The 25,922-nt window shown below is 41.5% G+C and overlaps 1 protein-coding gene across 3 annotated transcripts in view; it reads right to left on the bottom strand.

The window, feature by feature from the left end:
* Uap1 (UDP-N-acetylglucosamine pyrophosphorylase 1) overlaps positions 1-23,418 on the bottom strand; it is a 36,143-nt gene extending 12,725 nt beyond the window's left edge. The window contains exons 1-7 of one of the 3 annotated variants that reach the window (XM_005071426.4): positions 23,192-23,418; positions 17,840-18,162; positions 11,378-11,582; positions 8,421-8,596; positions 6,628-6,800; positions 722-915; positions 96-236 (exon numbers count right to left, since the gene is read on the bottom strand). In XM_005071426.4, coding sequence (XP_005071483.1) covers positions 96-236; positions 722-915; positions 6,628-6,800; positions 8,421-8,596; positions 11,378-11,582; positions 17,840-18,119 — 1,169 coding nt within the window. In that variant the 5' untranslated portion in view covers positions 18,120-18,162; positions 23,192-23,418. The remainder of the gene's footprint in view (positions 1-95; positions 237-721; positions 916-6,627; positions 6,801-8,420; positions 8,597-11,377; positions 11,583-17,839; positions 18,163-23,191) is intronic. The other 2 variants (XM_005071425.4, XM_005071427.4) reach the window with 2 other exon arrangements.
* Between the last annotated feature and the right edge of the window lie 2,504 nt (positions 23,419-25,922).

Genomic DNA, 25,922 nt, shown 5'->3' with positions numbered 1-25,922 from the left:
TGTCAGGATGAAATAGACACAGCTTCTTGGCTAACAGTAAAAAAGCAGCATTTCAAGGCATATATTTCATCTTACTGGTGCTATTCAAAGCATACTTTGCAAACTGGAAGATGTCAAAGACAAATTTCTCCATCTTTATTCCATTTGGCTTGTCTGGCTTAATTAAGTGCCCCTGGGAGTCCACATATGGGATCTTCTTCTGAGCCACATGGTGCTGCAACTGAGGTTCATAAACACTAAGAAATAAAAGCGGGAAAGATAGAATCACTTTCCAATTCAAAACAGGAAAAGAATCTGGAAACACTCCGGCACAGTGTATCAACAAGTAACCCTGAGGTTTTCATCATTACGTTTCAGCTCATGTGTAAATACATATAACTAGACTCCTCCTGGGAAATTCAAATGATTTTTCATTTTTAAAAAGACAAAGCTAGATGGTGCAGTGCACATACCCACACCCCCAGTCCTAGCACTTGGAGGCAGGAGGCTCTCTTGGAGGCAGGGGGATCACGCACCAGGAAAGCCTCCTGCCCAACCCAGCATCTGACACAGATCATGAAAAGCAGTCACAAGTGAAGTATTTCCTCTCTGAGAACACTGATTCTCAAGGAGGAAAATGGGGTCTGTGTAGTGGGCTTGGGGTTCCTGCCAACCCCCCAAAGGTTCACTTTCTAATTAACAACAATTCAAAACAGTTTAAGGGCTCTCATTTTGTTCATACTTGACAACATCTTTCAGGAATGGTACGGTGAAGAAATGGTTGGCAATGTTCCCTGCGTTAAACAGCAGTCGTCCGTCTGAGCTTCGCTTCTGAGCTGTCGCCAGAGAAATCTCACTGTACTCTACCACCTGGTACACGCCGTCCACTCGGCAAACCACTCCAACCGGCTCTGTGGGGTTTGTTTTCTCTACCACCTGCCCACCAAAAAAGACAACAATAAAGGAAGACGTTTAAGGAGAGGTTCTTTGGGAGACACGCCATATGACAAGACCACCTTTACATTTGTTTATATCGTCTGTAAGTCCAATACAAGATAAGGCTTTACCTTTAAAAAATTAACTATCTATAGTCTTTGACAAAATTATTCCCAACAAGAAATTAGGGACACTGTATCCTTCCTACTTTCCAAAAGCCAAACCAGAGCTAAAACACCACCGTCTACATCCGGCCCAGAGGAAACCAGAGGACAAGGAATAACTAGATGAAGAGTTGATCTCTCCAAATATCCTGCATTTCTGATTTAACTTATCCTGATTCACACTTAAGTTCTTGGAAAATAAATTAATTATCTGGGAATCCTAACACAAAAGATGCAGGGAAGTTTAAAGCAAACTGTCCAAATCATTGTTTCACTTGAATTCTGATTCTCGAATTTTCAGTCAACAATTAAGCGTTTTCCTTATTTTTGAGAAACCTCGATAGCAAACAGGAAGGTGAAAACGGGCGGGTCACCTGGCTCCCACTCCACTCCAATCAGAAGACTCCGCCCATACTTATCACTTCATGCTGGATTTCATTTGAAGTACAAGAGTCTGTCTTTAAATTTTATGAAAACCACTGATTTGTTCATTCAACACTGGCTCTAGGCTGACAGAGGAAATGAGGCAGTTTCCATCAAAGCCCAAGGCAAAGATAAAAACACGCAATTCTTAAAATCCCTCAGGTAAGCCTGAACTGTTACTACCCAAGTCTCAACATGACCAGAGGCAAATACCTGGAAGAAAACTATGAACTAACTCCACATAGCACTAACATAATAATCAAAAGTTAAACTGAGCCTGGTGGATTGGACTGCTGTAACAAAAGCATTTGGGAAGCTCAGGCAGAAGGACTGCTGCAAGCAATAGGCCAGCTGGGACTATAGAGTGATACCTATTAAAATTAAATGTTGAGGTGAAGTGATGAGTAGCCTGGACAAGAATCAAGTAAGAGAAATACTTGATAGAATTGTTTTATAAGGCAGTGTATGGAAGAGTGTTTTTAAAAGTCTGTCCTGATCTGGAAAGTATACCCTAAGTTGATACGAAATATTACCAGTAAGCTTAACCCTCTGCGCCAGTGACTGATTTCTTAAAAATACACAGGGCCAGTCCTGGCCTCATGCGGGGAACTAAAGCCACCATTGCGGATTTCAATTACACAGCAATTAAAGGCACAGGCGCAGAGTCTGGCTGCACCAAGAAGGGGTCCTGCACATGGACGTGCCTGTGTAGTCAACTGTTTGTCACCCTGAAAGCGACACAGTACTGACTGAAAAGGAAGTTTTAACCAAGGACGTAGATTAAAATGGAAGGAAAAGAAACAGCAAAATGATTTAAAGCAATCAAGGCCCATTCGTACTTCCTGTCAACCTCTCACCACCCTCACTCCCTATACTCTACAACAGATGCCTCACTAGGCAGAGACTTTTCAGTTTTTAAATGCATGTGAGGTTTATTTTCCAGTCACCACTATGCACCCCCATACCCAACCAGCCATGAGATGTAAAAATAATCATATCCATTTCCACTGTTCATATTATTAGTAAAAAATTCTAAATTACAAGTATTTGTCAACTGTATAATATTGGAATTGTACTATACAGAAAAAGTCTATGGTATAAAATTAAGAGAGTTGATCAACAGCTTATAATGTTCTCAAAAGCAAGAATCCAAGATAACACAATTACTGTCTGTAATCACTTCACAAAATGACATCCATTAACAACAGTTCCTAACTTTTTATGTTTGTGCTGTTTTGTTTTGTTTTTGTTTTTGTTTTGTTTTGTTTTGTTTTTTTGGTTTTTCGAGACAGGGTTTCTCTGTGGCTTTGGAGACTGTCCTGGAACTCACTCTGTAGACCAGGCTGGCCTCGAACTCACAGAGATCCGCCTGCCTCTGCCTCCCGAGTGCTGGGATTAAAGGCGTGCGCCACCAACGCCCGGCTTATGTTTGTGCTGTTTTATAAACCATCTCATTCTTCAAGTTTATCACTCCACAAAAGAATATTTAATGCATAAATGTAAAGAAAGAAGTTATGCCTTTAATCCCAGTACCTGGGAGACAAAGGCAGTCAGATCTTAGCGAGTTCCAGAACAGTCTGGACTGTTACACAGAAAATCCCTGTCTCGAATAACAAAAAAAAAAAACAAAAAACCAAACACCAACAAAAAGAAAGGAAGGAAGGAAGGAAGGAAGGAAGGAAGGAAGGAAGGAAGGAAGGAAGGAAGAAAGGCAGGCAGGCATTACAAAGTACTACAAACAAATTTCATTACCACATGCTAGGACAATGGTGACACAGAGCTTGTGGGGGAGTAACCAACCAATAACTGATTTGACATAAGGACCAATCTACAAAAAGGAGCCCATACTTGACACTGTTGGGGTAGCTAAGAACCTGAGATTAGACAGCCCAAGGTCTCAGGGTACGCAAAATAATACTAAAAAGAAAGAAAAAATGTAGTGATAAAAATGACTCTTAATGGTATTCTGCTATACTCATAGATTAGTATCTTGCTCAGTCATCAGAGAAATTCCTCCTGCAGCAGGTGGGAACAAATACAGAGACCACAGCCAGACATCATGTAGAGTGAGAGTCCTTGGAGCACTCTTCCATAAATGAGACGTCTCCATCAAATCCTTCCCTCATAGCTTAGGTAACCCCGTGGGAAAGGAAGAAGGAAGAATGGAAGAGCCAGAGGGGATGGAGGACACCAGGAGAACAAGGCCTTCTAGATCAACATGCTCAAAGCTCTCAGGAACTCATCACACAGACTGAAGCAGCATGCACAGAGTCTGCATGGTCTGCAGTAGGACCTCTGTGCATATATTATGGCTCCCAGTTCAGTGTTTTTATGGGATTCCTGAGTATGCAAACAAGTGGGTCTCTGATTCTTGTGTCTTCTCTTGGGCTCTTTTCCTTCTATCGGTTTGTCTTATCTAACTTCAGTGTGACAGCTTTTACATTACTATATTTATAAAAAAATAAATGAAAGAAAGGAAGGAAGGAAGGGAAAGAGAGAGAGACAGAGAGACAGAGAGAAAGAAAGAAGGAAAGAAAACTTAGCCACTAGGGTAAAGGTTAACAACTGAACCGTGTGTCATTTATACCTGCTAGGAGAGGGAAAATCAGTTTTCTCCAATGGAGTGACACTGGGTATATCAACCACTACAGGGCTGACACTCATGTTCAAGAGTAATTGACTAATATATAATGGGTTTCACAGAGTTTATTTGGGGGGGGACTTTTATTTGGTTACAGCTTGATGGTTTTTTATTGTATTCTCTTTGGGTGGTATTTTATTTTGTTTTCTTGATTTGGGAGTTTTGTTGTTATATTGGGGTTTTGTTTGGTTTTTTAGAAAAAGTTTAGTTGGGTGTATAGGAAGGAGAGGATCTGGAAGGACTTGGGGGAAGGGAGGAATATTATCAAAGTATATTTAAACTAAAAAACTGTTTTAATAATAAAAAACAAAAAAAGAATGTGACAAAATACATTTTAACACCTTAATTGTCTTATTTTTTTAAAAAAAGAAGAAGGCAGCTAGACACATTGCATAAATATCCACAATCCTAGCACCTGGAAATCAGAGGTGAACTTGCATCTCAAAAACAAAGCTAGGGAGAAACAGCATTGTTTCACATTTCTAAAAACTTTAAGATATGGTTCCTTCTGAATTCTTTTCCAGTCCCTGAAACTAAGTGGTGAGTGTGTAGAAGACACAGCTAGTGGAGATGTGGCACTCATGTCTCCGTTAGAACAGGGCCCTCACAAAAGTCAGTGCACCAGTTTGCAGTTTCTGAGCTGCCAGGAAACACAGGCCTATTCTCTACATGGGCTTGTAGAAGGGAAGTGACAGTAAGAGTTAGAAAACATGAATTCTAGTCCTGCTTCTGCAGACACCATTAAGACCCTTAATCTGGGACTTAGAGTTTGTCTGAATGAAGACTGCCAATATCTTGGATCAAATGGGCTAAGGAGATCACCTGTGATGCACCTTCTACGTCTACTCTGGTCTCATAGTCTTTCCATTGACTCTGAAGCTTATAGCAGTAAAGATTGTTTCTATTTCAGAAGAAGAGTGACACCAAGTGGAACAAAGGCAGAAATGCACTGTTTTGTTTTGATAAGTTTTTAAGCCTGGTAGCTACTTACATCCAATAGGCTGTTTCCATTACAATTCAGTAGCTATTGAAACACATGGCATGTGCTACTGAGTATGATTACACAGATGCCTCAAACAGATGAACTAAATCAGTTATTCTCTTCAAAGCCAAAGAGCCGTGTGTGGTTCTTGGTCTATAATTCCAGTCCTTCGGGAAGTTAAGACAAGAGGACTGCCATGAGTTGCAAGTCAGCCTTGGCTAACAGCAACACCCTGTCTCAAAATAGAAAATGTCTTATTAGACCAATCACTTCAATCTCTCTAAACTTGTTTTGATAAATTGGGAACTTCAGCTTCTGAAGATGACTTTTTATTATATTTTTAGACTACTGTGGTAAGAAATATCATTTTTTTTAATAATAGAAAATCTCTAACCAAGATCACAGTCTCTTAAGGTCTCATCTTTAACAGACATTTCAAGTTCATTATGTGATTCACTTTGTTTTTGTCAGATCGCACGTTTCTACTTTTAAATCAAAATCATAATGCATCCTACATTGTAACATCTTCATGGTTTCACATTTATATTGTGATTGTATGTCTAACAGCGATTTTGGCGTGATTTCTGAAGGAGAGAAAAGTCTTATTTAGCCAGTTTCCTCATTCATTCTTACAACAATTTGAAATGCTCTATTTCTGCAATTTGTTTCATTTTAAATTATTATGATTGTATATGTTTATATAATACACTATAATTCAATAAACATATGTATATGTAATGATCAAATCGGGCTCATTAGCACTGCCACCTCTTTGGCTCTGTAGGACATTATGTCAAGTGAGCCTGTGTTGTATCTTGACCATCTTCCCATGTCTATTCTAAACCTTGCAATCATTTCATCAGCTCCAAGGGACTTAATGTTATTCTTTATCTACTGAGAATAGAAGTTCTTAAAACCTTTCCGATAAAACAGTGTTTATGTCAATATTTTAAAATCTTCTGAAATGTTAAGGTCTCTTCTGACTGTCTTATTCCTAGCCTCATCTATGTCACACACACACACACACCCAACTATTTAAAACCATTACTGTATACAGCACTATAAACCTCCCTACCTGCTGTGTTTATGGTCATTCCAGCAGTCATTGACCACCTCTAAGTGTCTTCATCCACAACATCTGCATTTCTATCTCATTCATAAAAAATGATAGAACCCTTGTTAAATGCCTTACTCAAGTCTACACCTGCTCTTTCTCCCATACTCCCTTTAGTGACTCCAGCAGGAGAAACAACAGGTTAGGCTGCTTGAACATGACTTTGATATTAATGAGTCTACCACAGGTGTGGCAATAACCATCATTCATAGTCACTCTCACAGTTTAAATTCTTACTTGTGACAAGCATCCATTAACTTCTTGAACCAAGTGCCATCGAGTAAAGAAAAAAAAAGGGGGGCTGGTTCTGATACTCTAGAAGGATGAATGGTTCTAAATTCCTCAGATCATCTTTAAAAGTCTGACAGAGAAAGGTCATTCACATTACCTTTGCCCCACAATCTGCTCCTTTCTGAATGCAGAAGCCGATGAACCGTGGGTCTGCCACTTTTACCAGTATGTTGTCCACACAATAGACATGAATACTCCAGATGCCTCTTTGCTCCATGTCCTCCACGATGTTTTGGGCTGCAAGAGCCCGGTAGAGACCACCATTCCCATCTGAAAAATAAAACAATACCATGACCCAATGTGAAGGGAACCAGATAGCTTTCATAACAAAGTTAGGAAAAAAGCTGAATAAGTACTGAGTTCAGATATCAAAAGTTATAATACAAAACTATTTTGAAGGCTCTTTAGCATAATTAAGCATAGAATATCATTAATGTAAATGCAGAAACTCTCAAAACAATAATTTAGCACATAATATATAGTATAATATAATACTTATCAGGCAATGATTATCTCAGACCATTTTAAGTTTTAATATTTATGATTCAAATCAGTGCTGTATTTATATCCCAAACCAACTTAACTATCTCAAAATAAAAATATTTAATAATTTTATACTAACTCACTGTTAAGAAGCCAGACTTACATGAAAACCTATTGAGATTTAAACTAAATGAAAATAAAAGCTTTTCTCTATTTTGATTGCTGTTTTAATATATTTCTAACAATCTTGACCATTACTATTAGACAACTTCCCAAAACATAGTTAAGAATAATAATAAGCTCTTCTACAGAGAGAGAGAGAGACAGAGACAGAGAGGGGGGAGGGGTAGGAACCGGGAATGCAGTTCAGTTGGCAGAATCATGCCTAGCACACATGACACTCTGGGTTTGATCTCCAGCACCTTGTAAACAGAGTGTGGTGGCACAAACCTCTAATCCCAGCACTTATGAAGTGGGAACAGGAGGAGAAGGAGTTTAAGGTCCTGTCAGCTATATAGTGAGTTGCAGACCAGCCTGGGCTACCTGAAACCTTGCCTCAAAAAAAAAAAAATGAACAAACAAACAGTATTCTCTTGCAAATAGGAATCCAGCTAAAACACAGGCCCACACTTGGCGAAGGTCACTGGTTTACTCTCTGTTTCTTTCAAGCTTTCTTTCAAGTACAGACTCACATAGATGCAGGTCTCATGGCTGAGCTCGCACTCCAGGTCACTGTGTGTAACTATATAAGCAGGACATTGTCCAGTTCCAATAAATGCCATTAACAAACTGCAGTGTGCATACACTAACTTCATATATACAATTCAGGTGTCACTACTCAAAGTGTATACAGTTCTGCATTGTACACTTAATGTATCAATAGTTCTCTTTGCTATGTCTCTAAGCAACTACATGACTTAAGAACTAAAGCCATTTGTACACTATCATTTAGCCTCTTCCTACCATTTTGATGGTTTATTTTTCAATGCTGTCAATGTGAATCCAGAACCTGTGCACATCAGGCAAGCAATCTAGCACTGACTTACATCATCAGCCAAGCCTCCTACTTACTAGTGATGTTTTCCAGTTTTTCACTATAGTAAATAGTGTGCTGAGGACACTGTTGTGTATGTGTGTATACATACATATGTACACATACACACATATGTATATGTATATGTATATATGAAGACAATAAATGTCCAGAAAGCTGCTCAGTAGCAGACAGTCACAAGAAGTGTAAAAATGGATCCATCCATTTCACTAATGGACATTTTCAACTTTTTAAAAGGGGGAGGGCCTGATTACTTTTAACATCCAAATCAGCACATTCAAAAGAAAACCAAAGTTAATGATTTGTTCCATTGCTATCAAATAAGTCACCATTAAATACAGATGATTACAAACCTGGAGCCATAGAGACTTTGTTTTTCTCTTCCAAGATAATTTTCCCATCAAAACTCATAGCTGGCAGCATTCCCTGCTGAAAAAAGACCACATTCTCCTTTTGTAAACCAAAGTACTTGTGCTTCATGAAGAACTCCTTCGTGGATTCCATTGTTCTACCGCTGGTCATTATATACCTAACAAAAGAAAAGCCAATTTTCTAAGCAATGATATTGCATGACTTAGGGCAAAAGAACGTGAATTCCACTTCCTAAGTTACACAGAATCTGTGAGAGCGCTTGCTTTTTTCTTATTTGACTCACCATCTTTCTTCTGGCTTAGACACACTAATTATTATATTTCTTCCAGCAGTTTTATCAATCTTTATGCATAAAATCAGCCTGTAACATTATCAAATATGCTTCCAGAAGCAGAGAACCTATAATTAGCAGTATAAGTAAGCATTTAGAACTCTGTGAAAGTATATGCTGAAATTAAGTTTTATTCTAGAGGAAAAAAGGTAACAGCTACAAGCTAATGTTCTCTTGTAGTTCCTATTGAAATCTAAAAAAGACTCCAGACTCTGATCACCATCCAGTTAGAATCACAGAAGTAAATTATACATCTTATTGCCACAAAACTTTAATTCAGGGTCAATAGTTAAAGCCTCTGTCTGCTCTTCCAGAGAACACTGCTCCGTTCTCAGCATGCACACAGTGACGCACAACTGTCTCAAATTCCAGTTCTCGAATCCAGTGCCTCTTCCTGTCTCCTGAGCATCGGGCACACATAGGGTGCTCAGACATATATGCAGGCACAACACTTACACATTAAAAAATCAAAACAAATCTTTTTAACTGAATTCCTGATAGAATGGCAAAGGAAGAAGAAAAAAAAAGCCTATCTAAAACTACAATTAGAAACTGTAGTGGCTCAGGGCCCTACTAGAATAAAAGCTCCATAAAAGTTGGGATTTTTGTTTCAGTTAGTGATTAATACTTAGCACTTAGAGACAGTAACTCAATTAATAATCACTGAATAAATAAACTGATAAGAACAGAGCTGGAGAGATGACTCATAGGTTAAGAGCACTTGCTTGGTGGTTAACCACTGTAACTCCATTTCCAGAGGATCTGAGGCCCTCTTCTGGCCTCTGCAGGTACTGCAAACATGTAGGGCACAAACATACAAGAAGGCAAAACAACCACCCATAAAACAAAAGTATTTTTTTTAATTTTTAGCTTTCTCTGCTTTGAGCCCTTGGATTTTTTTGTTTGCTTGTTTATTTGTTTGTTTTTCCTCCATATATGTTTTTATTTAAATTAGAAACATGAATGCTTCACATGTCAATCCCAGCTCCCTCTCCCACCCCTCTGCCCTTGTCCCTCCACCAGCCCCCCAGCACCCCACCCCACACCCATCTCCAGAGTCTGTCATTTCATCCAGGGCAGGACCTAGACCCTTCCCCATGTGTCCAGGCTGAGAGAGCATCACTCCATGCGGAATGGGCTCCCAGAATTCATTCATACGCCATGGTAAACACTGATCTGCTACCCAAGGCCCCAGAGATTTCTGAGGCCTCCCAAAAATAAATTTTAAGTAGATGAAGAAAACGGCATAATTTCCCACCACAATAAGTAGGTCTGCTAAAAAAAAAATCTTTCTGGGCATTTTGATCTTTGTATAAGCTGGGCCACAATTCTTTGTTTTATACAAATATAAAAGGTGAGAAACTGCTCTGCGTAAGAACAGAAATTGAGCACTGTAAAAAGCAGAGGGAAGAGAAAAAGGAAAAATCAATCAACAGGTAGAAACCGGAGTTGTAAATAATGTGATGGCTGCATAAAACACAGATGTCCCACAAACCTCCCACAGGAATCAAGATGGAAAAGCAAAATTCACAAAGTGCTTGTACTAGAAGAACTTGAACATCTTGGAGATTATTCCAAACATTATGTCTTCAAAGGGTACAGAGACCTGCGGAGCAGCGAGGGTTGGGGGGGTCTTCTAAAAGGGAATCAGGATAAGCAGCTGCTTTGTCCTGACCATCTTTTCTCAGGATGGTACAGGCTAGGAATCTGTACTAGGACCAGAGGCTGTTGCTGGGAGACAAAAAAACAAACAAACAAACAAACAAAAAAAAAAAAAAACAGCAGTTTGGTTGGCCATACGGGACTGAAGTCATGAGATGAAGGTACTGAGGGATGTCAACTGCACAGCTGCTTCCCCCTCAAAACATGCTGCTCCCAAAACTGCTCTGGGAAAGTGATCAGAGGGATATACCAAAAAAAACCCGGGCAGTGCAGAATTGCCTGTCATGGTGCTCAGGAGGCAGTGCCCGAGACAGAAGCCCTGCACACAGGATACAAGAAGAGGCTGGGAAAACAAGTGTGATCCACAGCAGAGAAGTCACAGTAGCTTTCATCTCTGTCGGGGAGAGGAAGGGGTGTAAGAAGCAGGTAACCTGTACTTAAGGACCTGATTCGCTAGACTGAAAAAGATAACCGGCACCCAGAACAGACTGATACCATCTTATCATGAAATTCCAGACCCTGTAAAAAGGCAGTCCCAAATGCTCGAGAGAGGAAACAAAAAAAAAACAATTAGGAATCAGAATAACACTGGACATCAGGCAGCAACACAAGAAACAATAAATGAATGCCTTCAGATTTCAGGAAGCTGGTTTTTAATCAGAACGTCTCTTCTAGACAACCTACCGATCAGTAAGACATTTCTGAATTGAGGGATTACTAGGTACTGAAAGGAATTCCTAAGGTGCTCAGTGAGGAGTGTAAAAGTTAAGTGTATACATTGCCTTGTAAAGCAGATATCTATAACATATATTACTTTCAACATATACAGAGAATTACAGTTCCTAAGAAGACCACTGGTAACAGGAAGCATGTCTCCTTGTCAGTAAGTTTATATACATTTTTGAATGTATCAGAACAGATGTTTCAACATGAGACCTGTCTTACCATGGGATGACACACTTGTTGCCATAGTGCTTTTCAGCTAACTGCTGTAGCTTCAGAATACGTTCTGCTTGAATCTGAAAAAGTGTTTTGTGGGACGGCAAGCCAACATCATACATGCCCTTGGGATATGCAACTCCAAGTCTTGTCCCCTGCCCTCCAGCCAGAAGGAGAACTGCAACTTTGTTCTGAGAAATCTGGGAAAGTCCTGAAAAAGAAAACACTTGTATCACAAGACTTCCATAATCGATATGCAGGGTTAAGCTTAGGCCATCCATTCAAACACGCAAAAACTAGAGAGGCTTCAGCGAACCCATTAAAACATTTTTCTAAGGCTGGAGCATTGGCTCAGCTGTTAAGAGCTATTCCTCTAGAAGACCCAAGTTCAGTTCCCAGGTGGCTCACAACTGCCCTGTAACTCCAACTCCAAGGAGGTCCCAATGCCTCTGGTCCCCATGGGCACATGCAAACACACACACACACACACACACACACACACACACACACACACACACACACACCAGTTCTGAGTCCACAATTTTTCTTCAGTAACTACAGGTCAAGGACCAACTCCACCAACCACCAGGTATTTCTTTAATTAAATATTTAAAGTATATTATGTTTCCATAACTTTCACCCTTAAAGTAGCCTTAGCTAGATGAGATTTAATTTTCTTTCTGGCTTGCCTAAAACCAAGACAATTTCTGTTATTATTTCCATAAAATTTAATTATACCTTATAAATATATATATATGTATATATATATATATATATATATATATATATATATAACCTCTTTTTCATCTCTTCATAATAGGACCCAACAGTTAGACTTTCTTACAGGAAAGTCTTAAAAAATAAGCAAAAGTGAGACAGTTCCAGATCTAGAGAACATCTCTCTTTAGAGATGCACACTCTATGAGCCCAGTAGGCTCTGACACAAAACAGGGTTTGCAGTGGCCTGTGAAAGGTCAAACACTTCCTGCATAATGTCCTGGTTGGACGAGTTCCTCTCCAATGCTTTAACTTGGACAGGTGCCTGAAACAAGGATGGTCTCACGAGTTCTGGAGCAGAGCACAAAAGAACCTCCATTTCAATTGTGAGAACTCCAGGACAATCCAAGAGGCAGCCACAGGCGATTCAACTAGCAGAAATAAACGAAAAGTACCCAAGACAGCTAGTCAGAAATAATACTGAAACACAAGGAGTTTGGCTTGGCTTGTTTTTTTGAGACAAGATCTCACATAGCTCATGCTGGCCTCAAACCCCCTTTGCAGCCAAAAATGGACTTGAATTACTGATCCTCCTGCCTCCACATCCATACATTGGAACTACAGGCATGTACCACCACACCAACCTTAAGTCTTCACATTCTAATCATGTTATAACTGAAACTGTTTCCCAAAATGTAAGCATAAAAAGTAGACTAACAAAAAAGACATTGTGATCAGTGTGGGCGGGGAGACCATATGTTTGGCAATGGATATATATTTAAAATCATATATTGAACTATGACAATAAAAATAACATACTTGGAATGTATCTTAAAATACAGCAAAAAAGGGAACAAAGAGGAATCAAAAGAAATATTAATTTTTAGTCAAAGTATCATATGTAGGCATTTATTATGTCATGTTTGTCTCAAAATATGTTCATAATATACTTCAACTACTTCATAAGTCCATATAAAGTTCTACACAACAATATCCTATATATGTATGTAAAAGAAATACTACAAAAGATTACTAGTGGTTATTTTTCTCTGGATTGTGGAATGGCAGAAATTGGTATTTTTTTCCTTTGAAATTTTTAGTATTTTCTAATTTCTTTAAGGTAAGTATGTATTAATTTTAAAATAAAACAAATCTATTAAAACATTACTATACTAATTTAAGAAAAATTAGGAGGTAATGTTATTAGTACATTTCTTCTCCACAAGACAATTACCTTCTACCCTAGAGTAATATAAAGACAGCACTACAGGTCCTGCATATGCAGCCAGCTCCTAGCATCCATTCTCAGCACCACTATGATTCCTAGGAAAATGTCTCATGGCAAGAAAAGGGGTAACACTGAACAGTTGTTAGTATAACAGTGGGAGAGTAATTTGCATTTAAGTAAATATGCATTTTTAAAGAACGGATGATATTTTATATTAAGCAATCACATTTTCCCAGTTTATCTTTACTAAAATGGCATTCTTCTCAGACCTTCTAATTGCTTCTCTTTCCAGATCTCAACAGTTGACCTTCCATGTTACACTATATGTAGCCAGAAAACTTTAAAACTCAAATTAAATTAAGATCTCTCTTCAACAAGGAGATTACATATTAACCCCTAAGAGATAACTTTCTACCCGTGACTTTAAATGTTCATTATCATTTTATTAACAGACATTTTGAAGCTACTATAAAATACTCTTTTCCACCATCATGGAGACTTTATGAGATTCTTCACAGCATAGAAAACACAATGCTATAGTCTTTACAATGGCAATCTCCTCGCTCTGATTAGTAACTGCAGAAACTCTCCTTTGCCATGTCACACAGCAAATTCAGGCTAGTGACAAGGACACAAAGTCAATTACAAATCTCCACCCTACTGTTAAGCCACAAATAAATACTTCTCCCGGATACTGAGCCAAAAGGAAGTTTGCTTTGCTGCCTCTTGGGCCATACTTGGTTCTAACAACTGTGGATTACACTTTAGATGAAAAACCATAAATGCACATTAGAGTCCACTAAAAGCTAAAGAAGACTCAAATGAAGGATGGCCTGCTTGTTACTTGCAGCCACTATACAAGGTTCCTTAAGTGTTAATATTAAGACTCCGCCCTCCTAAGTGCCAGGGAGAAAAGCGGGCAGCTGGGATATGGGGGGAAGAAGCGCACGTGACTTCTGGCTTGGAGGAGTAGCCTTTTCTAAACCCAGGAGTAGGGCGAGGTTAGTGATTCCAAACTCAGTGTAAGTTATGGCTTCACCCAAACTCTCCTCTCCCTCCTTAGTGGCCTTGCCCAATTCTCAGTAAGAGGCTGCAAGGTTAGGCAGGGCTCTCAGTAAGGGGCTAGGTTAGGCACGGCTCTCCTTAAGAGGCTAGGTTAAGCACACCTGAGCATTTCGGATATGAAATATAGTCTTCTCAACAAGCGACCAATGTTTCCCAAGCTGCTCTTTAACCTTTGAATCTTTTAAAATAAAGCCTCATTGAATGATTAAATATACAATGCAGGAGGAAGTAGAACCATTATGATAGCTGTGAAAGGTTAGAGACCTGCCTAGTTAGAATCTGCTTCCTCGTCCCTAAATCAAACAGCTCTCTCAGACTGAACTTCCTGGAGCTCTTCGGAGCACAGTTTAAAAATCAATAAATGTGTCAGTCTAGAGGGAGAGAGAGGTATAGAGCATGTCGATTGTGCTAGATACCTTCCTTTTTCAAGGAGTCAGAGGTGGGATGTCAAAGTCCAAGACGAAACTAGCCACCTATATAAAACTGTAGCTTCAACATTATTCACATCTATAAAAGTAAACATGTGGGGCTGGAGAGATGTCAGCAGTTAAGAGCACTTACTGCTCTTCCAGAGGACCTGGGTTCAATTCCCAGCACCCACATGGCAGCTCACAACTGTCTGTGACTCCAGTTCCAGATGATCCCACACCCTCACACAGACATACACAGATATTCATGAGGGCAGAAACACCAATGCATATAAAATAAAAATAAGTAAATTATTTTTTAAAAGTAAACATGTATACAACTAGGTAATACAAGAAAATATAAATAAATCTGATATAGTTAAGGCAATTTCTGATATTTTGATATTCATTTCTATAATGAAGTAAATTAGTCTCATTTGTTCGTTTAGTTAAGAAAATGAGACAGAGATTTAACAAGAAGTGTAGACAAACACTCAAAGGTTGTGTTGATCTGTTGTGGAATAGATTGTTAACTATGTAAAGATGTGTTACATCTGTTTGTGTTGCGGAATAGTTGTTTAACTATGTAAAGATGTGTTGCATTTTTTTAAGCTGCATTTGTTTATGCTGCTGTTTCACTTTGCCTGCCTAAGTGCACCTGATTGGCCTAATAAAAAGCTGAATGGCCAACAGGTAAGAGGTGAAGGGACAGGCAGGGCTGGAGGACAGAGAGAATAAGTAGGAGGAGGAATCGAGGCTCAAGAGAGAACGAGGAAGAAAGATAGGGAGCAGCCAGGGGCCAGCCAGTCAGACACAGAGGAAGGAGCAAAGTAGCGCATACAGGATGAAAGGTAAAAAGCACCAAGGCAAAACGTAGATGAAAAGAAACAGGTTAAGTTTAAAAAGGTGGCCAGAAACAAGCCTAAACTAAAGCCAAGCATTCATAACTAATAATAAGTCGACATGTCATAATTGGGGGCTGGCAGTCTAAGAAAGCCTGCCACACTGGTCTGTCTTCACTGTCAGTCTGACTGATGTAGAATCACCTAGGAGACTGGTGAGGCAAATTTCTGGGTACACCTGGGAAGGTATCCCAAAGGGGAAGAAGGCCCACTGTACATGAGGATGACACCGTCCTATAGGTGGGGCCCACAGAATAAAGGGGAAAGAAGGAGCCGATGAAGAACTTTACTTGCAGGTCAGCCGTGATGTGAACTGCTCTGCTCCAGCAAGCCTTCCCCATCAGGACTGACAGAACTCTCTGAAACTGACCCAAAATACACATTGCTTCCTTTAAACTGACTTGTCTGGTATTTCATTAGAGCTGTGCAAAAGTAACTAATGCATGGGCCTAGGGTATAATATTTATCAAATTTCTTAATACAGAAAAGTAGTAGATTACAACAAAGTTTCAACTCTACCAAAAAAAACTCAGTTGAGCTATTCTACCGTTCTCAAAAATATAAATTAGGCCAGGTGGTGGTGGCGCACGCCTTTAATCCCAGCACTCAGGAGGCAGAGGGAGGCAGATCTCTGTGAGTTTGAGACCAGCCTGGTCTACAAGAGCTAGCTCCAGGACAGCCTCCAAAGCCACAGAGAAACCCTGTCTCAAAAAAAAAAAAAAGAATATATATATGTTAGTATAAAACATGAGAATAAATTATATTTTTTTTAAGATTTATTATATATACAGTGTTCTGCCTACATGCCAGGAGAGGGCACCAGATGAATTGTAGATGGTTGTGAGCCACCATGTGGTTGCTGGGAATTGAACTCAAGACCTCTGGAAGAGCAGCCAGTGCTCTTAACCTCTAAGCCATCTCTCCACCCCAAATTATATGTTTTGAACAAGAAATCTTTGGAAAGATTCAACACATGATACTGATCAATGTGTAAGTGTAAATGTTCCTTCTAAATGATGCCTGACGCGTATAGACAATCAGTCTATGACACGATGAAGACGACAAATGCTATGAGTAAAGGTGGAAGCAAAAGCAAGCACAAACAACGGACTAACTAATGAAGAAAGCACTGAAAACAGCAAATACGGAGACTCGCAAAGAATGAGCATAAGGAAGTTGGTTTAGAGCATTGACTGCTCTCACAGAGGTCCTGAGTTCAATTCCCAATACCTACATAGTAACTCACAGCCATCTGTAACTTCAGTCTTGGCATCTGACACCCTCCTCTGGCCTCTGGAGGCACTGCACACAAGTGGTGTACAGGCATACACATAAAATAAAAATAAAGGAAAAATTTTAAAGAAGAATGAGTCTAAGAGTTGAGCCTGTAATTCCAGTAACCCCAACTACTCAGGAGGCTGAGGCAGAAGGGCTGCAAATTCGAAGCCTTCCTGGCCTTCAGAATGAGTTCAAAACCAGCAGGCAACTACTGAGACCCTGTCTAGAGCTGTAGCTCAGTGCAGTACTTTCCTAGCATGCAGAAGGCCCTGAGTTCAAGCTCTAGCACCTCACAAGCAAAACAAAGAATGCCAGTTCACAGCAGCAGAACCACTGCCTGCACAACTCCATGACCTTCAAGGTGCCCCACTAGGCAAAGAAAGGCACAGGCAGACCAAGCTAAAGATAAACATAAACACAGGAGGAAACGCATAACAGAATAGAGGGAAGGTAAATTATTTGCCTCAGCTAAAAATGTGTGCAGCAACAGGAATGGGGAGTAATACAGAAGAAAACAAAACTGGAAATACAGGCATGGGCCAGTTTCTGAGTCAGGCTCAGATGAAAGCAGCTCAAATTAGAACATTCAGCTTGTGCCACAACATTTCGGGGAGAGTAACCTAGCAAAGGTATAGAATTTAAAGACAAAAAGAGACTGAGGCCAAATAAAGACTAGCATGAGAAGAGCTCTGAGCCCAGCAATGGAAGACACTGCAGCTACCTTGGCAAGGCTGTCTGTCACTTGCTAGTGGGTCATCTGGTTTCTAGAATCATAGGCAAGCACAGTGTTAGCTACATGATCTAGCAACTTGAAGAATTTCAGCGCATCTCAGATAAAAGGCTGTGTAAGACGTGAGCCGGTGCTCAGTACCTTCCTTCTCCCAGGCCTGCAGCTGGTCTTGATCTCTGGTGGCACTGCCCAACACCTCTCGGGGCACAGGCTCCATTCGTGTATCCACCTTTTCTCGGTGAGAGGAATGATCAAATCCTCCAATGGCCTTCTGGAAAAACAACTTCAACTCTTCAAAGTTCATGGCCTGGAGCTCCATATAAAGTTCTGTCTGTTGGGCTTCTTCCAGCTCATTCCAAAACTGCAGCAGGTGCTCTTGCCCAGCTTTGGACAACCTGAGTTTGAGGTCATTAACATTCATAGTGCCCTGGTAGTGAAGCTTTGTAAAGACACGGTTGTGAGAACTGTGAACCAAAAAGAAAAAAGAAATTAAGAGGCAGAAGTCCAACTCCAAACTGGAAGGGATTTTTCTTATTAAAAAGTCACACAAAGCATAATGATATTTCGGTCAACAAGACCATTCATTTGACAGTGGTTCCATGAGATTGTATCACCCCATCTTAGCTACCCCCGGTTCTACATGCAGTGATGCCTGCACAGTTATGAAGCAGCCTGCTGACACATTTCTCAGAACATAGCCTCTTCATTAAGCTATGTATGACAAGGATTCTGAGAGCTCAGTGTTTGGAAATGAGCTTCTGCCTTTCTGACACTCAATATCTGTGAAAGCTCACACTTAGAAGACAGTAATTAGCCCGGTGTGCCAGCCCTACATGATATGCCGGCACCTTACTTACAGGTCTCGTCTAACTTTCTACCACTCGCCATCACTTGGAACTGCTATCACTCTTCATATCGAGGAGACTCTAACACAAAACTCAGCAGAGTGGCCAGCAGAGTGGCACATGATCCCAGGCATCTCACTCCACTGTCACTCTTCATATCGAGGAGACTCTAACACAAAACTCAGCAGAGTGGCCCGCAGAGTGGCACATGATCCCAGGCATCTCACTCCGCTGTCACTCTTCATACCCTTCTTGCTGCACTACTCCTTAGAACACTAAGCTACCACTTCATATTTCAACGGGTCTCCTTTTGCCTCTAGTGATGAAAATAACTACTGTTGTATTCAGAGTACAGCAATCTTCAGTAGAATAGGACTACCTATAACCATGGAACCTGTATTTCAACAGCAACTTGGACAGGAAAACAGTAAGATCGCATGCATTATCTCTACTCGCTAAAAACACAGACCCTAGCTGGAAAGAAGCGTGATGACCACTTAACAATCAGGGAGGAAGACCTATAGTCACAAACATGAGTCTTCTATGATCACAAAGCAAAATCTTATACTGCACAGTGCTAAAAAGGAAGAGAATAAGGAAATATTAAGTCTGCCACACAGCTAATACTGATAAATGCAAGATCTCAGACAGATACTGGCTGGAAAAAGTTCACAATGTAGCTGTACTTCCAGGGTCAAGCAGACTAAATAGATAAGAGTATGAAACAAGGAGACTTTGATAGCTCTGGGCAATGAGCGTGAAGAAAACAGAAACAGTCAGAAAGTGAAGGCTAGCACACAGTGACTAGATAAGGTTGCGGCAGGACTATCCCATGAAAATCAGGCAACGGATTGTAGATCAAATAGGAAGCAATAGGAAGCCAGCGGTGGAATGCTACCCAGGGCACTGTTACCATGTGCTTTAAAAGATGAGAAAGAGCTGGACAGTGGTGGTGCACACCTATGATCCCAGAACTCTGGAGGCAGAGTCAGGTGGATCTCTGTGAGTTCAGGGCCATCCTAGTCTACAAACAGCCAGGATTGTTACACAGAGAAACCCTGTCTTGAAGGGGAAAAAAAAGACAGAAGAAAAACAATTATGAACTACGTATAATGGTACATGTCTAAAAATGCCACAATGAAATCTATTTTTGTATGCTAACTAAAAAAGAAAAAGAATTGCAAGAAAAACAAGGGTATGAACCAGACTAGTGTTTTTGGGGGGGAGGAAATGAAGGGAATAAATTTGAGGCTCACTATAAGGACCTTCATTGCATTCCAACTGCTTAGATACAGGAGCTAAAGGGAGGAGGAGGTACCAAACAAGCAACCTACTCTCCTTTTATAGGATGGTGAAACGTGGCACAGAGCATTCAACATCTGCATCATTGAACTTCCCCATGCCTCAGGTCCATTACCTATAAAATGAGATGACCAACAGTTTCTACCTCATCACAACCATTCAGCATTCAACACAGTTTACAAACTAGGAAGAGAGCCTATACCTTGTATCTACCAAGGCACTGTGGCTTTTGCAACAAAAGGCAGTAGGTGCAGGCTTACCCACTGCAACACCAGACACAAAAAGTCAAAAGGACCCTTCCCCAGAGGAAGAAGGTCTCCTGCACCTCCTGCAACCATAAGAAGTCATGCAACATGAAAACGGACCATGTTGCAATGGATTACACTGCAACAACACCAGAACCACCCCATGTACCAGGCATACCTAGAGGAACTCCAAAATCCCATCACACAGCTGTCAGACTTGGGAACAAAAGTCTTCTAATTTTACTACCTACACCAAGTTTATATAAACACTTCCAACACTGGTATCTATAAGATTTTCACTGGTACCTATAAAATGGGAATAAGATTTTCATTCAATGCTGAGGCCTAACAAATAATCTTCACAATCAATGAGAAAATAAGGCTCAAAGTAGTTATGTAATTTGCCTCAATCTATATTACTAGTACCTAGAAAGATGGAAATTTTTTGTTTTGTCTTTCAAGACAGGGTTTCTCTGTACTGCAGCCCTGGCTGCTCTGGAACTCAATTTTATAGACCAGGCTGGCCTTGAACTCACTGAGATCAACCTATCTTGCTGGGATTAAAAGCATGCGACACCACACCCCATAACTGAGATGTATATGACAAGTCTATCCTCTTTCCCTCTCCTCACAAAAGCAGAGGAGATGTAAAGAATCCAAGGGGAGGTCTCACTTAAGTACAGGCAGTATAATTTGACAGGCAACCGTCACTGAGCTTTAGAATCAGAATGGGTAGGTTCCTACCTCAACTCTACCATGGTCCAAATGTGTGATTTTGATCTCGTTATTTAACCTTTCAATGTCCTAATTTTTCACGTCTACAAAATGGAGCAGAGATGTTCTTAGCCAGGTGGAATAGTGGATGCCATGGTCTTAGCATTTGGGAGGATTTGGAAGCTTGGTGTCAGGCCCTCCAAAGAGTAAGAGCAAAGAATAAAACCAGCCATGTGAGTTAGACAAAGCTAAAAGAAAAGAAACTCCTCAATAGGAGCAATAAGAAAAATTGCCTCCCAGAATAATCAGCAAAGATCAGGACATGGGTGGCAGCAGTTGTCTAAATGTTGCTGTGGTATTCTTCTACAAAGGGACAGATCCTGAGAACCAAATCATTCAGTGAATTTCATCATATGAGCAGCACAGCACTGTGAGCACAAACATGGGTAGGTCAATCACTCAGCATGGCTTCTTGATGGAAACAAGACCCATAGGAAACACAAGATCAGTGGGCTGTTGCTGGTGAAGCATCAATTGTTTCACTGTAATTGTTTTACAAATTTACTGTAATCATCAAGAAGGTAGTAATGGGTCCTGCTACACTACTACATTACAAAGGCAACTACTTCATTAAAAAATTTTCACTTACAGCATAATCTATGAGCCCAACATGGTTTCCTGTTTTGTGGTACAAAACTAGTGCATTCTCACTATGTGAATGATTGTCCATAAAAGCTGCCTTTTAGGGCTGGAGAGATGGCTCAGTAATTAAGAGCACGGACTGCTCTTCCAGAGGACCTGGGTTCAATTCCCAGCACCCACATGGTGGTTCACAACTGTCTGTAACTCCAAGATCTAACAGTCACACAGATATACATGCAGGCAAAACACCAATGCACATAAAAATTAAAAAATTGGTTTTTTAAAAAGCTGCCTTCCGCCGGGCGTTGGTGGCGCACGCCTTTAATCCCAGCACTCGGGAGGCAGAGGCAGGTGGATCTCTGTGAGTTCGAGGCCAGCCTGGTCTACAAATCGAGTTCCAGGAGAGCCTCCAGGAGAGCCTCCAAAACAATACAGAGAAACCCTGTCTCGAAAAACCAAAAAAAAAAAAATCTGCCTTCCAACTGGACAGTGGTGGCCTGGAATTTAAGATGTACAGCACCAACGCCCGGCCTAAGACATGGATTTTTTACTGACAACAAAAATCTAAGAGCTAAAAATCTATACTAGAAATTATGACTAAATTTGGTATATGCCTATAACCTAACACATCTGAATCAATACAAATGACAAACCATTATCAAACATGCCTTTTATTAGAATTTAAATGCCATATTAAAAATGTCCAGTATTTCCTATTTCTTCTCCCCCACCTCTGCTGCTATATGTCCTCAAAAATGTGTAGTAAACTTTTGAAAAAAGGTACCAAGCCAACGGTGGTGGCACATGCCTTTAATCCCAGCACTTGGGAGGCAGAGGCAGGTAGATCTCTGTGAGTTCAAAACTAGCCTGGAACAAGTTGAGTTCCAGGACAGCTAGGGCTATACAGAGAAACCCTGTCTCGAAACCAAAAAAAAGAAAAAAAAGAAAAAGAAAAAAAAAGAAAAAAAAAAAGAAGAAAAAGAAAAAGAAAAACCGGTGTGGAGACTGACTCCTAACCACTAACGAACAGCACAGACTATGAAGTCTTTTACCCCCAAGCCAAATGAGTCAACTAATACTGAAATAGACAAATGCCTTCAGTTCCCTGAAAACCCTTGGGTCCATGCCCAGTGAACTTCACCTCCAAGTCCCTAAACTTTTGCTTCGCATGAATATTAGCATAACCACTACCACCCCATTTCAGATTTCATCAGGCCAAACTTTCAAAAAATCTTCAAGTGATCTCAGCCCTCCAGGCCCATCATTCTATCAGGCTAATAGAGGGGGAAACCCTGAAATCTGAACCCTCTCCCCGCTACCAGTATCAAGCGAGGCAGGGAAGTGGCAAGCCGGTCGGGTGCTAGTCACATCCCCCATTGGGATCCCCTGTCCTTGTCTGAGCTTTCAATTCTTACTCCAAAACATTTTCTTTCCCCTGACAGTTCCAGCGACCATTTATTCCCACCGGGGCCCCGCAGATACGGCACAACTATTCGTGAGCCCTGGTCTGAGACCCTCGTGGCTCCTCTTCCCCATTCAGGCGAGGATCCACTCGCAACAGCGCTGACAAGCGCCGGGGACTCCATCACCGCCCCAGACTCCTCTCCCTAAGTCCCAGCCCTGCCGCGACACAGCCCACGCCCCTCCGGAGCTCCTGGCAGTCGGCACGAAGGAAGGTGCGGCGACGCGTGGCCCGATCCGCGCGCTTGGCACGGGGGCGCGCGTTGGAGGGGGGGGGGCCCTACCTCCTTCGGCGCTCCCGCGGCTCCGCCCGGATCCGGCTCCTTCGGCTTGACTACTCGCCGGCGTCCCGCGCGCGCCTGGAATATATACCGTCATCCGGGGGGCCGGGGCGGCGGGGCGGGCCGCTAGCTGCAGCGGAGAAGAGCGCGGGCCCCGGCCACCCCGCCCCTCTCGCCGCGGTGAGTGGCTGCGGCCGCTGGGCGGGGCGGAAGCCTGCAGACCGGACACGTCAACCACCAGGAGCCGCCGAAGGGGCGGGCACCTGCGGGGGGGGGGGGGGGGGGGGGGGGGGGGTAGGCGGAGCCTTACGTCACTCGGGCTTCTGTCCAATAGGATGGTACGAGGTCCTGTCAGTCTGCGGCACCGCCCCCTCACGCACTGGTGGGGGTGGGTTGGGGCGGAGGCGGGGGCGGGGCCCGCTGCGCGTGCGGCCCTAGAGAGGGTAAGGCCCAAAGGAGGCGACACCTTGAAGACAAACTGCTACGCTGGGCCTTGGAGTCACCCCAGGGGTGGGTCGTCGCGCCCTGTGCCCGAGCTGAGCGGGGCGCGGACACTGTGTCTTCAGGTGACGGATTTCCGAACACCCACGGGTGTGATTGGGAAAGACCCGCTGGTTTCCAAGCAGAGATCCCTCGGGGCGGGCCTGTCACCTTAGATTAGCTGGTTTCATCTCTGTTTTTGGTTTGTTTTGGGTTTTTTTTTTTTTTTTTTTTTGGTTTTTGGTTTTTCGAGACAGGGTTTCTCTGTATTGTTTTGGAGGCTGTCCTGGAACTCGCTGTGTAGACTAGGGCTGGCCTCGAACTCACAGATCATCTCTGATTATTCTTTAGATACCTGTCAGCCAGTGCCTCGTGCTTCCTCTATCACTTGTCTTCCAGGCTCAAGGACATTGAAAGAAGAAACGCCAGCAAAAGGGGTTGGATAACCCGAGGCTGTGCGTGCTAAGTGCCACAGTGACAATGGGCCCAAGAAGCAGGGTTTAGCTAAGAGTATGTGACTTTACCTTGCCTGGAGGAAAGAGCCAATGTGCAACTGTCCCATTATGCCTAGGGCAGCGGGCGTGCACATGCAGGCTGTATTCTTAGTGTTATGAAATTGCATTCATGCTTAAAGTTATGTTGGGGTTTGCATTTTCTGAGAGTCCAATTTGCTGAGATGTCAAAAGCACCTGCAGAAAGGCTTCCTCGGTTTTCTTAGTCATTCTTGCATATTCATTTTTCATTCATTTACTATCAATTGATGTCCTTCAGAAATGTTATCATTTAACAAGGGGTGTTATTTGTCATTTAAAAGATAGGTTTCCATTTGATAAGAACTTTTGTGGATTTAGGGTATTTAGACAATTGCCTAGACAACTAAAGAAAATCTTTAACCTCCAAGGTTAAATGGACAGATGAATGGGTGGTCAAAGAGTTAAACACCACTTGGTAGGAAAGGATCAAGGACAGGGGTGTGATATGTTAGCAGTATTTGCTTGGCCTTAGTCTCGAATGCCCTCTGGTATCCTGTCATATGCCACGTCACCTGAGAAGCTGTAAATGCCACCTACAGTGCCTTTGAAAGTGGCAGATGTGCCTTCTTGGAGCAAGAATAACAACAGGGAAGTGTCTCTGGTTTTCACACTTCTAGTTTTGAAAACACTGAGTCTCAAATGAAGAATACAGAACAGGTACACAGTGGGAATTGCCCAGAATCGCTTGATCTTTACATATGCATTCCCCTGGGGTTGAACTGTTCTCTTAAGAACAACCTGGCTGCTACAGCATTCAATAAAGAGCATATTGTTCAAACTGCATTTATCGAGTTATTCTATGCTAGACCTTATGATAGGTATCACGGGAGATCAAGAGTCTTGGAGGAATTGCTAGTACAGTAAGAGACAGGGGAGACAGATGCTCTTTTTTTCAAAATGGAAGGCTATGAGTGCAGCAGCAAATGCTCAAAGGAAGGCCCTCAGAGCTCAGAGAGAGCAAGGGATGCTGTCTCCCTCCAGATAGGCCCAATGGTTTCCTACTGGACCACCTCACACTTCTGAGTGCTGTCCTTTGGTACTCAGCCTCCATGACAGAGGCAACTTCAGCACCTTTGCTAACTCCTGTTAACCTCCTTAATACTAAGAAAAAAAATTTTAAGACCAGGAAATTTGTCCATAGACTTTTTTTAATTGGGAAGGGAAATGTCTACCTAAGATTTGTTGTTAAATATACTCTGAAATTTGAAGTATCAAAAGGGAATACTTAGGTAGGTGATGGTGGCTTCCATCTCTAATCCCAGCACTTAGGAGGCAGAAGCAGAAAGCTCTCTGTGAGTTTGAGGCCAGCCTGGTCTACAGAGTGAGTTCTAGGACTGCCAGGAATGTTACACAGAGAAAGCCTGTCTACAACCCCTCCCGCAGAGGAAAGAAAAAAAAGGGAATACTTGCCTAAAGTTACTTATTTTTAGAAATATGAGCTTAACCCAGTTAAAAATACCATTAAGTGGGCAATAGTTTCATCTATTAGGTGGTTAGATAAATGGGTGGATAGGCAGTTAGATAGATATTATGAGATCTGGAAAGAAAAGATCACCCTGAACTTGAATTCACTCAAATTTGAGAAAATAGCATCATACATTTTCAGAGTTGGAAAGGGAAAAGAGAAAGTGCTAGCCTACAGTAGTTAGATAATAAATGTTAACTAAGAAAAGGATAAAGGAAAAGAGAAATGGAATAGTTATATGGTAAAACTACAGAAC

The sequence above is a fragment of the Mesocricetus auratus genome, unplaced genomic scaffold (genome assembly GCF_017639785.1).
Source record: "Mesocricetus auratus isolate SY011 unplaced genomic scaffold, BCM_Maur_2.0 Super-Scaffold_100676, whole genome shotgun sequence".
In the NCBI taxonomy this organism is placed as follows: domain Eukaryota; kingdom Metazoa; phylum Chordata; class Mammalia; order Rodentia; family Cricetidae; genus Mesocricetus; species Mesocricetus auratus.
Note: the sequence above shows the minus strand (reverse complement) of the source record. Positions and strands in the feature narration are given on the sequence as shown.